We start from the raw sequence: 15,122 nt of genomic DNA, 5'->3' as shown, positions 1-15,122 counted from the left end.
ATGTGAGGGGAGGGGAAGGTTGAGGAGTCTGATGTGAGGGGGGGGGGTTAGGAGTCTGATGTGAGAGGGGGGTGAGGAGTCTGATGTGAGGGGGGGGTTGAGGAGTCTGATGTTAGGGGGGGGAGTGAGGAGTCTGATGTGAGGGGGGGGTTGAGGAGTCTGATGTGAGGGGGGGAAGGTTGAGGAGTCTGATGTGAGGGGGGGTTAGGAGTCTGATGTGCGCTGAACGTCCTATCGGACAGGACACTGGATGGGGGGCAAGCCAACAGTTCCATTGCAAATTGTTCAAGCTCTGCCCAGAGGTCAAGCCTGCCCACCCAGTAGTCCAGGGGTTCATCACTCCTCAGAGCGTCCACATTGGCCGTTAACCCGATGTAGTCGGACACCTGTCGGACACCTTTTTTTACGCTCCAACATTTGAGCCACAGAAGCCTGCCTTTTTCCAGAAAAACGTGACGACGGCATCATGGAAGGTGGAGTGTTGGACAACTGTGAGGAGACAGAAGAAGGAGAAGGGGGAGGAGAAGGAGAAGAGGCTGGACGGTGAGAGCATGGAGTGTGGCTTTGTGGGTTCTGACAGTTTTGCTCCCACTGGGCTTGGTGATGGGATTTCAGGTGCCTTCTTAAGGCGGTTGTCCCTAGGTGAGTGTTGGGCGTACCGCGACTTATGCTTTGACTGCAAAGGCTGCAGATGGCAACACTGGTGTCAGCAACGGACACATTAATAAAAGCCCACACTGCGGAGCCATGTGCCGGCGTCCTGGGAGCGCCAGATGTGACTGTACATGGTTGATGGCTCGCTCCTGATACATTTGCAGTCTGCTTTCTACCTCTTCTGCAATGCAAGTTCTGCCTGCCTCTCCTCCCTATCTGCCGGTCCGTCAGTCCGCCAGATCTACAAATAATTGGCCAGTAACTGTTGTCACTGTGTGTAGCAGAGTTAACACAGCAAAAGAGGCCAAATGTTTGCAGGACTAAAATACAATCTTAGAAAAGTATACCGTTAAATAACACCTCACTTCAATATGTGGCATTGGGGGGGGGGGGGGGGGCACAGGTTTATTACACCAGTTCTACAAATAATTGGCCAGTAACTGTTGTCACTGTGTGCAGCACTGTTTACACAGCAAGAGGACGAATTTTTGCAGGACTAAAATACACTCTTAGAAAATTATACTGTTAAATATCACCCCACTTCAATATGTGGCATTGGTGTAGCACACCAGTTCAAAAAATTGGCCAGTGATTTTTTGGCGCTGTGTGTACCAGACTTCACTCAGCAAACTAGGCAATATTGTTGCATGACACAAATTCACTTGAAAAAGTTTACTCAGATAACACCCCACTTCAATATGTGGCATGGGGGGGGGGGGGGGGGAATTGGTCTATCACACCAGTTATAATACATTATAAGTGCTTTTGTCACTGTGTGTAGTGTTGCTGCAGAAACGCACAGTCTCACCACCACACCTGTCACAATACTGCACAGTGCACAATAATACTACTAATCCACTATAATATGCTTTCTACAAAGTATATTATACTGTAGATTACCCCTCTCCCCCACTCCCCACCCCCCACCCCCCTTTTTAGTGCACTGCACAGCAATACCAAAAATTTTGCAGCCCTTTACATGACTTTTGTGGACATTAACCACTTTACCACTAGAGCATTTTGCTGTCTTACGTCTGGGCCACTTTTTGCGATTCGGGGCTGTGCGACTTTAACTGACAATTGCGTGGTCGTGCGACACCGTACCCAAACGAAATTGATGTCCTTTTTTTCCCACAAACAGAGCTTTCTTTTGGTGGTATTTGATCACCTGTGCGATTTTTTTACTTTTTGCGCTATAAACAAAAAAAGAGCGTTTATTTTGAGAAAATAACAATATTTTTCACATTTTTTTATATGAAATTCCCCCCAAAAAAGATGTAAAAACCAATTTTTTTTTAAATTTTTGGCCAATTTGTTTTCTGCTACCTATGTTTGGTAAAAAAAATCCCAATAAGCGTATTTTGATTGGTTTGCGCAAAAGTTATTGCGTTTACTAACAAAGGGAAAGATTTTTGTCATTTTTGGTGGGTTTTTTTTAACGCGTAATGGCGGCGATCTGCGATTTTTTTTTGCGGGACTGCGACATTGCGGCGGACAGATCGGACGCTTGACTGACATTTTTGACACTTTTGGGGGTACCAGTGACATTACTACAGTAATCAGTGCTATATATATGCACTGTTACTGTAAAAATGACACTGGCAGGGAAGGGGTTAACTTTATTGGAGAGGGAGGGGTTAATGTATGCCTGGTGCTTACTGACGTGTGAGGGGGGAGGTGACTTTGTGAGACAGGGACAGATCGGATGTCCAGCTATGCTGAACAGTCCGATCTGTCACTCCCTGTCACTGAGGAGATCCGCCCGCTTGTGTTTACACAGGCCGGCGGATCTCCACACTAGATCCCCGATGATCGGGGCAGAGCAGCGGTGATCGCCGCTGCTCCTCCCCTGGCCCGACTCCCGCTGTGAATGAAAACAGCGGGAGCGCGCCTCCGGCGGCGCGCGAGCGCCGCCTACTGGGGAGGAGTCTGACGACGTAGGTCTACGTCGTCAGACGGGAACGAGCCACTTTGCCGCAGTACTATTACAGTACTTAGCGGTAAAGTGGTTAACAGAGCAATTTGTGTGTGACTGCAGCCGATCTCTGACTGCCCCTAAAGCAACCACTGGATACCTCCCTCTATAGTAAAGAGACTGTAATAGACCCTAAAACGACATTGGAACATTTTAAATGACTTTGGTGGACATTAACAGAGCGATTTCTGTGTGACTGCAGCCGATCTCTAACTGCCCCTAAAGCAACCACTGGATACCTCTCCCTAAGCTCAAAATATACTAGTAGACCTATACCAAAATACCAGCCCTGAAAAGGACTTTTGTGGATCTTCACAGCACTATTTGTGTCTAGCAAACTCTCCCTGATGAGCACAGCAGACCTCTCCCTACACTGGCAGAAAGCGGAATGTGAAATGGCCGCCAGGTCAGGTCTATTTATAGGGTAAGGGGACTGTCCATGTGCTGGAATGTTTCAATTGGCTGTCCCGTTCCACCTGATGGCTGTGTCACGGGTCAAAGTTCTCCCCAATGTAAACAAATATGGCCGCCGTGAACTACGCCATGTGTCCAAAAATTTGGCGGGTAGCGAACAAGCAAAATTTGCCGCGAACCGACCGCCGAGCGAACCGCAAGGCCATCTCTACTCCTGACTGAGACATTTAACCTTTTTAGGACCGCACTATAGCTGAAAGACGGCTACAGCGTGGTTACAAATTTCTGGAGGGGCGTCTATAGATGTCCTCCCATGACTGCACTTCCCCTGCACCCCCTGAGGCATGCATCAGCAGGGATCTGTGATTGGGGGAAAGAGCCAATCACAGCTGATCACAGTGTAAACAGGATATACCGCTTATCGGCATTCCTCTCCTCGCACTGACAATGCATGGGGCGAGGAGAGCCGATACCCAGCATATCCACACAGGGGACATCTACACTGATCATCAGTGCAGCCACGACAGTGCCAACCAGTGCTGCCAACAGGTGTCCACCAGTGCTGCCTGTCAGTGCCTATCAGTGCCGCCTATCAGTGCCCATCAATGCTGCCTATCAGTATTCATCAGTGCTGCCAATCAGTGCCCATTAGTGCGGCCTGTCCGTGGCCATCAATGATGCCTATCAGTGCTGCCTATCATTACCGACTATCAGTGCCACCTATCTTTGCTGCCTATTAGTGCCCATCAGTGTCCATCAGTGCTGCCTCATCAGTGCCCATCAGTGCGGCCCCATCAGTGCCCCCTATCAGTGCAACATATTAGTGCCTCCTCATCAGTGCTGCCTCATCAGTGCCGGCTCATGTGTGCCCATCAGTGCCACCTAATCAGTGCAGCCTCATCAGCACACATTGGTGCCACCTCATCAGTGCCCACCAGTCCTGCCTCATAAGGTGCCCATCAGTGCTGCCTATCAGTGCACATTAGTGCCACCTCATCAGTGCCTACCAGTGCAGCCTCAACAGCACACATCAGTGCTGCCTAATCAGCGCCCACCAATGCCACCTCATCAGTGCCCATCAGTGCAGCCTCATCAGCACACATCAGTGCCGCTTCATCAGCACCCACCAATGCTGCCTCATCAGTGACCATCAGTGTCAGTGCCACCTATCAGTGCCTCCTCATCAGTGCCCACCAGTGCAGCTCCATCAGTGCCCCCTATCTGTGCCCCCCTATCAGTGCCCATCAGTGCAGCCTTATCATTGCCCATCAGTGCTTCCTCAATGAGACAGGTTTTTGCATTGAAGTCACTAGGGGGCATTTCTGCATTGAAGTCAAAGGGACGCAATTTTTGCATTGATGTCGATGGGGCGAAGAATACCTTTTATTGGCACCTTTTCTTTTGCCAATAACCCTATTTTTAACCGATAATTTTCAGCAGCCGTAGTAGTTATTCACATTGCAGTGAGCTGAACCCTAATGTTGTTCAGGAGTCCTCTCTGGGGGGGTCATCATTTATAGTGATCGTTCGATTTCAGCCCCGGTGACGTGTCATTACCTAGAAGGGGGCAAAGCTCCGAAATACACAGAACAAGTCACCCCTCCCTCGATCCTTATAACTAATTATCTCATTTCATCTCAGGGACCCCGGAATTTTTATTTGGATTTTGCAGACGTCTGATTCTTCTCCTACTCACCCCGAGATTTATTGTTTTTTATTCTTTGATATTATTTAAGGAAAAATATCTGAAGTCCGACAACTAAAGACGCAGAGCGTGACTGACGCGTTGTCTGTCGCCATCGAAAAGGGCACTTCAGGTACAACTGCGACATTTCAACGTGTCTGGAAGAGAACGCCATCGGTGACCCGCAGCGCCCGCCGAACATCCTGTCCCCTGTCAGTTATTGGGACAGATAAAAGCCGAGCCACTTACAGTTCTGTCTACAGCCAAAGCAGACAATACAACCGATACAGATATATATATACGTAGGAGACATTATAATCATACAGGTACGTCCCCCCTCTACCATCCTATACAAGTATGTCCCCCCTCTACCGTCCTATACAGGTACGTCCCCCCTCTACCGTCCTATACAGGTATGTCCCCCCTCTACTGTCTGATACAGATACGTCCCCCCTCTACTGTCTGATACAGATACGTCCCCCCTCTACTGTCCTATACAGGTACGTCCCCCCTCTACTGTTCTATACAGGTACGTCCCCCCTCTACTGTCCTATACAGGTATGTCCCCCCTCTACCGTCCTAAACAGGTACATCCCCCTCTACCGTCCTATACAGGTACGTCCCCCTCTACTGTCCTATACAGGTACGTCCCCCGTACTGTCCTATATAGGTACGCCCTCCCCTACTGCCCTATACAGGTAAGTGTCCCCCCTCTACTGCCCTATAAAGGTACGTCCCCCCCTGCTGTTCTATGCAGGTACTTATCCCCCTCTACTGCCCTATACATGTACATCCCCCCCCCCTACTGTCCTATACAGGTACATCCCCTCTACTGTTCTATACAGGTACATCCCCTCATACTGCCCTATACAGGTTTGTCCCCCCCCCTCTACTGCCCTATACAGGTTTGTCCCCCCCCCCCCTCTACTGCCCTATACAGGTACATCCCGCCTCTCTACTGCCCTATACAGGTATGTCCCCCCTCTACTGTCATATACAGGTACTTCCCCCCCTACTGTCATATACAGGTACGTCCCCTCCTACTGCCCTAAAAAGTTACGTCCCCCCCCCTCTACTGCCCTATACAGGTACATCCCCCCTCTCTACTGCCCTATACAGGTATGTCCCCCCCTCTACTGCCCTATACAGGTATGTCCCCCCTCTACTGTCATATACAGGTACTTCCCCCCCTACTGTCCAAGACAGGAATGTCCCCCCACCCCCACTGTCCTATACAGGTACATCCACCCTACTGTCATATACAGGTACGTCCCCCTACTGTCCTAGACAGGTATGCCCCCCCCCACTGTCATATACAGGTACGTCCCCCCCTACTGTCCTACACAGGTATGTCCCCTCCTACTATCCTATACAGGTACGTCCCCCCCTACTGTCCTATACAGGTATGTCTCCTCTCTACTGTCATATACAGGTACATCCCCCCTACTGTCCTATAAAGGTACGTCCCCCCTCTATTGCCCTATACAGGTATGCCCCCCCCACAATCCTATACAGTTATGTCCCCCCTACTGCCCTATACAGGTACAACCTCCCCTCTAATGGCCTATACAGGTACGTCCTCCCCTCTACTGTCCTAGACAGGTATGTCCCCCCTCTACTGTCCTATACAGGTACGTCCTCCCCTCTACTGTCCTATACAGGTACATCCCCCCTCTACTGTCCTATACAGGTACGTCCCCCCTACTGCCCTATACAGGTGCGTCCTCCCCTCTACTGCCCTATACAGGTATGTCCTCCCCTACTGTCCTATAAAGGTACCTCCCCCCTCTACTGTCCTATACAGGTTTGCCCCCCCCCCCTCCTGCCCTACACAGGTACATCCCCCTACTGTCCTATACAGGTATGTCCCCCCTCTACTGTCCTATACAGGTACACCCCCCCCCCCACTGTCCTAAACAGGTACGTCCTCCCCTCTACTGCCCTATACAGGTACGTCCCCCCTCTACTGTCCTATACAGATACGTCCTCCCCTCTACTGCCCTATACAGGTACGTCCCCCCTCCACTGCCCTATACAGGTACATCCCCCCTACTGTCCTATACAGGTACGTCCCCCCCTCTACTGCCCTATACAGGTACGTCACCTCTCTACTGTCATATACAGGTATGTCACCTCTCTACTGTCACATACAGATACCTCCCTCCTCTACTGTCATATACAGGTACGTCACCTCTCTACTGTCATATAGAGATACCCCCCCCCCCGCTACTGTCATATACAGGTACATCACCCCTCTACTGTCTTATACAGGTACATCACCCCTCTGCTGTCCTATACAGGCACATCACCTCTCTACTGTCATATACAGGTATGTCACCTCCGTACTGTCCTATACAGGCACATCACCTCTCTACTGTCCTATACAGGTACATCACCTCTCTACTTTCATATACAGGTACGTCACCTCTCTACTGTTATATACAAGTACATCACTGCTCTACTGTCCTATACAGGTACATCACCTCTCTACTGTCATATACAAGTACATCACCTCTCTACTGTCATATACAAGTACATCACCTCTCTACTGTCATATACAGGTACGCCCCCTCCTACTGCCCTTAACAGGTACGTCCCTCCATCTACTGCCCTATACAGGTATGTCCCCCCTTTACTGTCATATACAGGTACGTCCCCCCTACTGTCCTAGACAGGAATGCCCCCCCCCCCACTGTCCTATACGGGTACATCCCCCCTACTGTCATATACAGGTACATCCCCCCCTACTGTCCTAGACATTTATGCCCCCCCCCCACTATCATATACAGGTACGTCCCCCCCTACTGTCCTATACAGGTACGTCCCCCCTCTACTGTCATATACAGGTACATCACCTCTCTACTGTCATATACAGGTACGTCACCTCCGTACTGTCCTATACAGGTACATCACCTCTCTACTTTCATATACAGGTACGTCACCTCTCTACTGTCATATACAGGTATGTCACCTCCGTACTGTCCTATACAGGTACATCACCTCTCTACTTTCATATACAGGTACGTCACCTCTCTAATGTCATATACAGGTACATCACCGCTCTACTGTCCTATACAGGTACGCCCCCTCCTACTGCCCTTAACAGGTACGTCCCCCCATCTACTGCCCTATACAGGTATGTCAACCCCTCTACTGTCATATACAGGTAGGTCCCCCCTACTGTCCTAGACAGGAATGCCCCCGCCCCCACTGTCCTATACGGGTACATCCCCCCTACTGTCATATACAGGTACGTCCCCCCCTACTGTCCTAGACAGGTATGCCCCCCCCCACTGTCATATACGGGTACGTCCCCCCCTACTGTCCTACACAGGTATGTCCCCTCTCTACTGTCATATACAGGTACATCCCCTCTACTGTCCTATACAGGTACGTCCCACCTCTATTGCCCTCTGCAGGTATGCCCCCCCCACAGTCCTATACAGGTATGTCCCCCCTACTGCCCTATACAGGTACGTCCTCCCCTCTACTGTCATATACAGGTACATCACCTCTCTACCATCCTATACAGGTACGTCCTCCCCTCTACTGTCATATACAAGTACATCACCTCTCTACTGTCATATACAGATAAATCACCTCTCTACCATCCTATACAGGTACGTCCTCCCCTCTACTGTCATATACAGGTACGTCACCTCTCTACTGTCATTTACAGGTACATCTCCTCTCTACCATCCTATACAGGTACATTACCTCTCTACTGTCATATACAAATACATCACCTCTCTAGTGTCCTATATAGGTACGTCCCCCCTCTACTGTCATATACAGGTACGTCACCTCTCTACTGTCCTATACAGGTACGTCCCCCCTCTACTGTCCTATACAGGTACGTCACCTCTCTACTGTCCTATACAAGTACGTCCCCCCTCTACTGTTATATACAGGTACATCACCTCTCTACTGTTATATACAGGTACATCACCTCTCTACCATCCTATACAGGTACGCCCCCCCCTCTACTGTCCTATACAGGTACATCACCTCTCTACTGTCATAAACATCTATACGGGGAAAATCCCCTCTCTACTGTCCTATACAGGTACATCACCTCTATACTGTCATATAATGATACATTTAAGATAACAAAACATTTTGGTTGATAGAATAGAGACACAAAACTGCTGAATGACCTTTAATTTTTGCTGTGAAATTGTAAATGTGAAATGAAAATGTCTTTACATTTATATATATATGTCTAGTTATATGCATAATAATAATAATAATATTACAGGATACATGCAGCAGATTATTTCTGCTTCCTGGTAAATAAAATGAAGTAAAATAATAATTTTCACGTATATAAATCAGATCTATCAGGAGGGAGGGGCCTCAGCCCAGAGACAAAATTTGCAGAATACCGGATGTCAGGTGACCAGGAACTATTCTGATTGGCTCCTGACCAATAATTAAGGACCAATGGTGACACCCTGATGAGACGCAGAACACATAATATCAGCAGCTACATTGTGTTCCAGAAATGATCTTTGTTTCTCAGACCCTCTGTCAGATTTTTATTGCTGTCTGCGTTCCCATTGGGGAGGTTCACTCGCTTTATTTGACTTGTGTCGCTCAGACAGACAGTGAGGTGAAAAGCAACTTTTTAGATTTGTCCCCGGATCATGGGGTGGGGGAAATCCAATGGGGACACCTTTTGCGAGAGAGGAATTCCCTTCACTTCGGAGATTTATTCTCAAGTGGGGGGGGGGGGTCCTAAAACTGGAGCACTCAGAATCTGGTGCAGCTGTGCATGGCAGCCAATCAGCTTCTAACTTCAGCTTGCTCAGTTAACCTTTGATAATAAATCCTGGAAGCTGATTGGTTTTCATGCAGAGCTGCACCAGATTTTGCACTCTCCGGTTTTAGTAAATCCCCCCCCCCCCCCATTGTGTAAATCGTCACGAAGCCCAGGGCCAGAGCAAGGCCATCTAGAGCCTAGGGCGAACATGCCAAACTGCGCCCCCCCCCCCCAAAGATATATGAGCGTGTGTTAGAAAAATATTTACCCCCTAAGCATAAATCCCCTTCCTCCCAGGACAAATCTGCCCACTGCTGAAATCCCCCCTCCCAGCACGAATCTTTGCTCCCCCATCCCCACTCCCAGCTTAAGTTCTCTCTATCATCAAGTCCCCCCAGCACACATCCCCCCACTCCTCCTTGCACAAATCTTCTACTCCTCATACCCCCCCCCAAAAAAAAACATCCTCCCCCCCCACTCCAAATCCCTGCTCCTAGCACAACCCCCCCTCCCCCTCCTAGCACAACCCCCCCCCCCCCAATCATTCCTACTAGCACAAATCTCCCCCCAAAAACTTCCCCTCCTAGCACAAATCCCATTCCCCCTCTACCATATCACCTCTTCTAGCACAAACACCCCAAATCTCCCTTCCTAGCACAAATCCGCTTCCACTATTCCTCCACCCAACCAACACAAATCCCCACAAAATTTTCCATCCTAGAACAATTCTTACCCACTACTGCCACCCAAATTCTCCCAACCAACACTAATCCCCTCCCCCAATCCCCTTGTGGCGCCCCCCCCCCAACCCTGATCTGACATGATACTACAGTGCCCAGGACAGCGGACCCTCCTGCCCACTTCTAGCACAAACCCCCCCTCCTTGCACAAAAATCCCTCCAATCATCCCTACTAGCACAAATCTCACCCCAAAAACTTCCCCTCCTAGCACAAATCCCATTCCCCCTCTACCATATCACCTCTTCTAGCACAAACACCCCAAATCTCCCTTCCTAGCACAAATCCTCTTCCGCTATCCCTCTACTCAACACAAATCCCCCCAAGTTTCCCATCCTAGAACAATTCTTACCCCCTGCTGCCACCCAAATTCTCCCACCCAACACTAATCCTCTCCCCCAATCTCCTTGTGGTGCACCCCCCCCCCCCCCAATCTCACATGATACTACAGTACCCAGGACAGCCGCCCCTCCTGCCCACTCCTAGCACAAACCCTCCCTCCTTGCCCAACCCCCCCCTCAATTATCCCTACTAGCACAAATCTCCCCCCAATAACTCCCCCCCCCTAGCACAAATCCTCTTCCACTATTCCTCCACCCAAATCCCCCCAAATTTCCCATTCTAGAACAATTCTTACCCCCTGCTGCCACCCAAATTCTCCCACCCAACACTAATCCTCTCCCCCAATCTCCTTGTGGCGCACCCCCCCCCCAATCTCACATGATACTACAGTACCCAGGGCAGCCGCCCCTCCTGCCCACTCCTAGCACAAACACCCCCTCCTTGCACAAAAATCCCCCCCCAATTATCCCTACTAGAACAAATCTCCCCCCAAAAAACTTCCCCTCCTAGTACAAATCCCATTCGCCCTCTACCATATCACCTCTTATAGCACAAACACCCCAAATCTCCCTTCCTACCACAAATCCTCTTCCACTATCCATCCACCCAACACAAATCCCCCCAAATTTCCCATCCTAGAACAATTCTTACCCCCCTGCTGCCACCCAAATTCTCCCACCCAACACTAGTCCCCTCCCCCAATCTCCTTGTGGTCCCCCCCCCCCCAATCTCACATGATACTACAGTATCCAGGGCAGCCGCCCCTCCTGCCCACTCCTAGCACAACCCCCCCCCTCCTTGCACAAAAATCCCCCCAATCATCCCTACTAGCACAAATCTCCCCCCAAAAAACTTCCCCTCCTAGCACAAATCCCATTCCCCCTCTACCATATCACCTCTTCTAGCGCAAACGCCCCAAATCTCCCTTCCTACCACAAATCCTCTTCCACTATCCCTCCACCCAACACAAATCCCCCCAAATTTCCCATCCTAGAACAATTCTTACCCCCTGCTGCCACCCAAATTCTCCCCACCCAACCCTAATCCCCTCCACCAATCTCCTTGTGTCGCGCCCCCCTAAATCTCACATGATACTACAGTGCCCAGGGCAGCCCCCCTCCTGCCCACCCCTTCTCCTGGCCCTCACCGCAGGAACAGATAAATGTGAATGGGCGCAAAAAATTCCTCCGTCTGATGTTTCTACTTTAGGCTTAGCCCAGACGTAAAGGTGCGACCAAGGCACGCTTCCATGCCTCTTTGCATGCTTCCATGCGTCTTGGCATGCTTCCATGCATCTTTGCACGTTGCCATGCGTTTTTGCATGCTTCTATGCGTCTTGGCACGTTTCCATGCGTCTTTGCACGCTTCCATGCGTCTTTGCACGCTTCCATGCATTGCGCGCAGGGCAGCCCATTCATTTCAATCCAGTCCACGTCTCTTTTCCAAAAACATGCGGCACCATGCAGTTTGGCGCGCCCTTTTTTCCAGCTACGTTAACAGTTAATGACACCGATGCGCACTTGCTAAAGGGCAGCGTGTTAGGAAAGTGTGCGATTTTTTGCGCACTTTCCCGACAAACGAAGACCTGAACCAGCAAAACAGTTAATTTTCACATACGAAAAAATTTCCCCCGTCATTGAACCGTTTCAGTGATTTGGAGTCAAACACTTTCCTCTAATTCCCCCGCAACACCTCCCCTCCCCCAATCGCTCGGCCATTTAGCTTATTAGAAATTTATGTTATTCCATTTTTAATAGACTTAAGTGTGTTCATCTGACATTAAATTTGCATCTCACAGAAAAACGTTACATAATCACAGCGCAGGATGTAAAGGAATTTACCTCGTGTGCAGTTCTTCATGGCGAACGCGTCCACGGCGGCGGCGGCGGCCGTCCCACCTTCCTCGTCGACGTAGTCCAAGGAGATCCTGAACGGCTTTCCCTTGTGTCGCACCGGTCCTCCCATGACGACCCATCTGAATTCGGTAGAGATCAGGAAACAAAAGCAGAGAAAGACGGAGATGAGTATCCACAAGGCTCTCCCGTGTCGCCCCCCGCACCCACGCGCCATCGCTCGCCGTGCCACCATTTTTATTTATTATTTTTTGGAAAAGAGTCCACCTGACTTTATAGTCTATAGAAGGGAAGACGTATTCTAGTCTTGTGCTGGGAAGTTTGTTTTGCTGGAATGAGACCTCATTGGCTACCGGCGGCGGGGGGGGGCTGCGATGACGCCGCTAATTTCATCTACGAAATTCGCGACACAAGGAGAATCATCAGAGTTGTCATTCCAGAACACAGCGCCCATTCTTCCCCGGACACACACACACCCAGCACCCACCCGAGTCAGGGGAGCTCAGCTGCCTAAGGGCGCTCATAAAGATTCGATTTACGTTCTACTTTGTAAATAGAGGATGTGTTCAGAGGGGGGGGGGGATTACATGCCTGCGTTCCCAAGACTGGGCGCTTACAACTTCCCAAGACTACCGAAGACGACTTCATCCCAACTGTACTCAACTCCCAATAGTCATAAAGATTACACAGAAGAGCGCTGCAGCCTACAGATCACATACGTACAGCATCATTAAATAGTTATATTGTTATATAGTTACATAGTTATATAGTTACATAGTTATATAGTTACATAGTTATATAGTTACATTGTTATATAGTCAGGTTGAAAAAAGACACAAGTCCATCCAGTTTAACCACTTTACCCCCGGAGCATTTTGCTGTCTTACGTCTGAGCCACTTTTTGCGATTCGGCGCTGTGCGACTTTAACTGACAATTGCGCGGTCGTGCGACGCCATACCCAAACAAAATTTACGTCCTTTTTTTCCCACAAACAGAGCTTTCTTTTGGTGGTATTTGATCACCTGTGCGATTTTTACTTTTTGCGCTATAAACAAAAAAAGAGCGTAAATTTTGAAAAAACAACAATATTTTTCAAATTTTTTTATATGAAATTCCCCCCCAAAAAATGTAAAAATCTAAATGTTTTTAAATTTTTGGCCAATTTGTTTTATGCTACATATGTTTGGTAAAAAAAATTCACAATAAGCGTATTTTGATTGGTTTGCGCAAAAGTTATTGTGTTTACTAACAAAGGGAAAGATTTCTGTCATTTTTGGTGGGTTTTTTTTAACGCGTAATGGCGGCGATCTGCGATTTTTTTTTTTGCGGGACTGCGACATTGCGGCGGACAGATCGGACCCTTGACTGACATTTTTGACACTTTTGGGGGTACCAGTGACATTACTGCAGTAATCAGTGCTATATATATGCACTGTTATTGTAAAAATGACACTGGCAGGGAAGGGGTTAATTTTATTAGAGAGGGAGGGGTTAATGTATGCCTGGTGCTTACTGACGTGTGGGGGGGGGGGAGGTGACTGTGTGAGCCAGGGACAGATCGCATGTTCAGCTATGCTGAACACTCCGATCTGTCACTCCCTGTCACTTGGGAGATCCGCCCGCTTGTGTTTACACAGGCGGGCGGATCTCCACACTAGATCCCCGACGATCGGGGCAGAGCAGCGGCGATTGCCGCTGCTCCTCCCCTGACCCGACTCCCGCTGTGACTGAATACAGCGGGAGCGAGCCTTCGGCGGCGCGCGAGCGCCGCCCACAAGGGGGAGTGTCTGACGACGTAGGTCTACGTCGTCAGACGATAACGAGCCACTTTGCCGCAGTAGTACTACGGTACTCAGTGGCAAAGTGGTTAAGAGGACCAAGTTTGGCAAATGGCACAGGACTGCATAATACACAGAGCGCTGGGTACAGGACTGCATAATACACAGAGTGCTGGGTACAGGACTGCATAATATGCAGAGCGATGGGTACAGGACTGCATAATACACAGAGCACTGGGCACAGGAGTACATCATACACAGAGCGCTGGGCACAGAACTGCATAATACACAGAGTGCTGGGCACAGGACTGCATAATACACAGAGCACTGGGTACAGGACTGCATAATACACAGAGCGCTGGGCACAGGACTGCATAATACACAGAGCGCTGGGCACAGGACTGCATAATACACAGAGTGCTGGGTACAGGACTGCATAATATGCAGAGCGATGGGTACAGGACTGCATAATACACAGAGCACTGGGCACAGGAGTACATCATACACAGAGCGCTGGGCACAGAACTGCATAATACACAGAGTGCTGGGCACAGGACTGCATAATACACAGAGCACTGGGTACAGGACTGCATAATACACAGAGCGCTGGGCACAGGACTGCATAATACACAGAGCGCTGGGCACAGGACTGCATAATACACAGAGTGCTGGGCATAGGACTGCATAATACACAGAGCGCTGGGCACAGGGCTGCATAATACACAGAGTGCTGGGCACAGGATTACATAATACACAGAGCGCTGGGCACAGGACTGCATAATACACAGAGTGCTGGGCACAGGATTACATAATACACAGAGCGCTGGGCACAGGACTGCATAATACACAGGGCACTGGGCACAGGAGTACATCATACACAGAGCACTGGGCACAGGACTGCATAATACACAGAGCGCTGGG

At 49.5% G+C, this 15,122-nt stretch overlaps 1 protein-coding gene across 2 annotated transcripts in view; it reads right to left on the bottom strand.

Moving 5' to 3' along the window:
- LOC309549185 (ALK tyrosine kinase receptor-like) overlaps window positions 1–15,122 on the bottom strand; it is a 1,241,121-nt gene that overhangs the window by 376,146 nt on the left and 849,853 nt on the right. For both annotated transcript variants that reach the window (XM_082249296.1, XM_082249297.1), the window contains one exon: window positions 12,411–12,544. In XM_082249296.1, coding sequence (XP_082105422.1) covers window positions 12,411–12,544 — 134 coding nt within the window. The remainder of the gene's footprint in view (window positions 1–12,410; window positions 12,545–15,122) is intronic.

This window comes from Pelophylax lessonae (assembly GCF_965119305.1).
Source record: "Pelophylax lessonae genome assembly, chromosome: 3".
Classification (NCBI taxonomy): Eukaryota; Metazoa; Chordata; class Amphibia; order Anura; family Ranidae; genus Pelophylax; species Pelophylax lessonae.
This window is presented reverse-complemented; position numbering and strand designations above follow the sequence as displayed.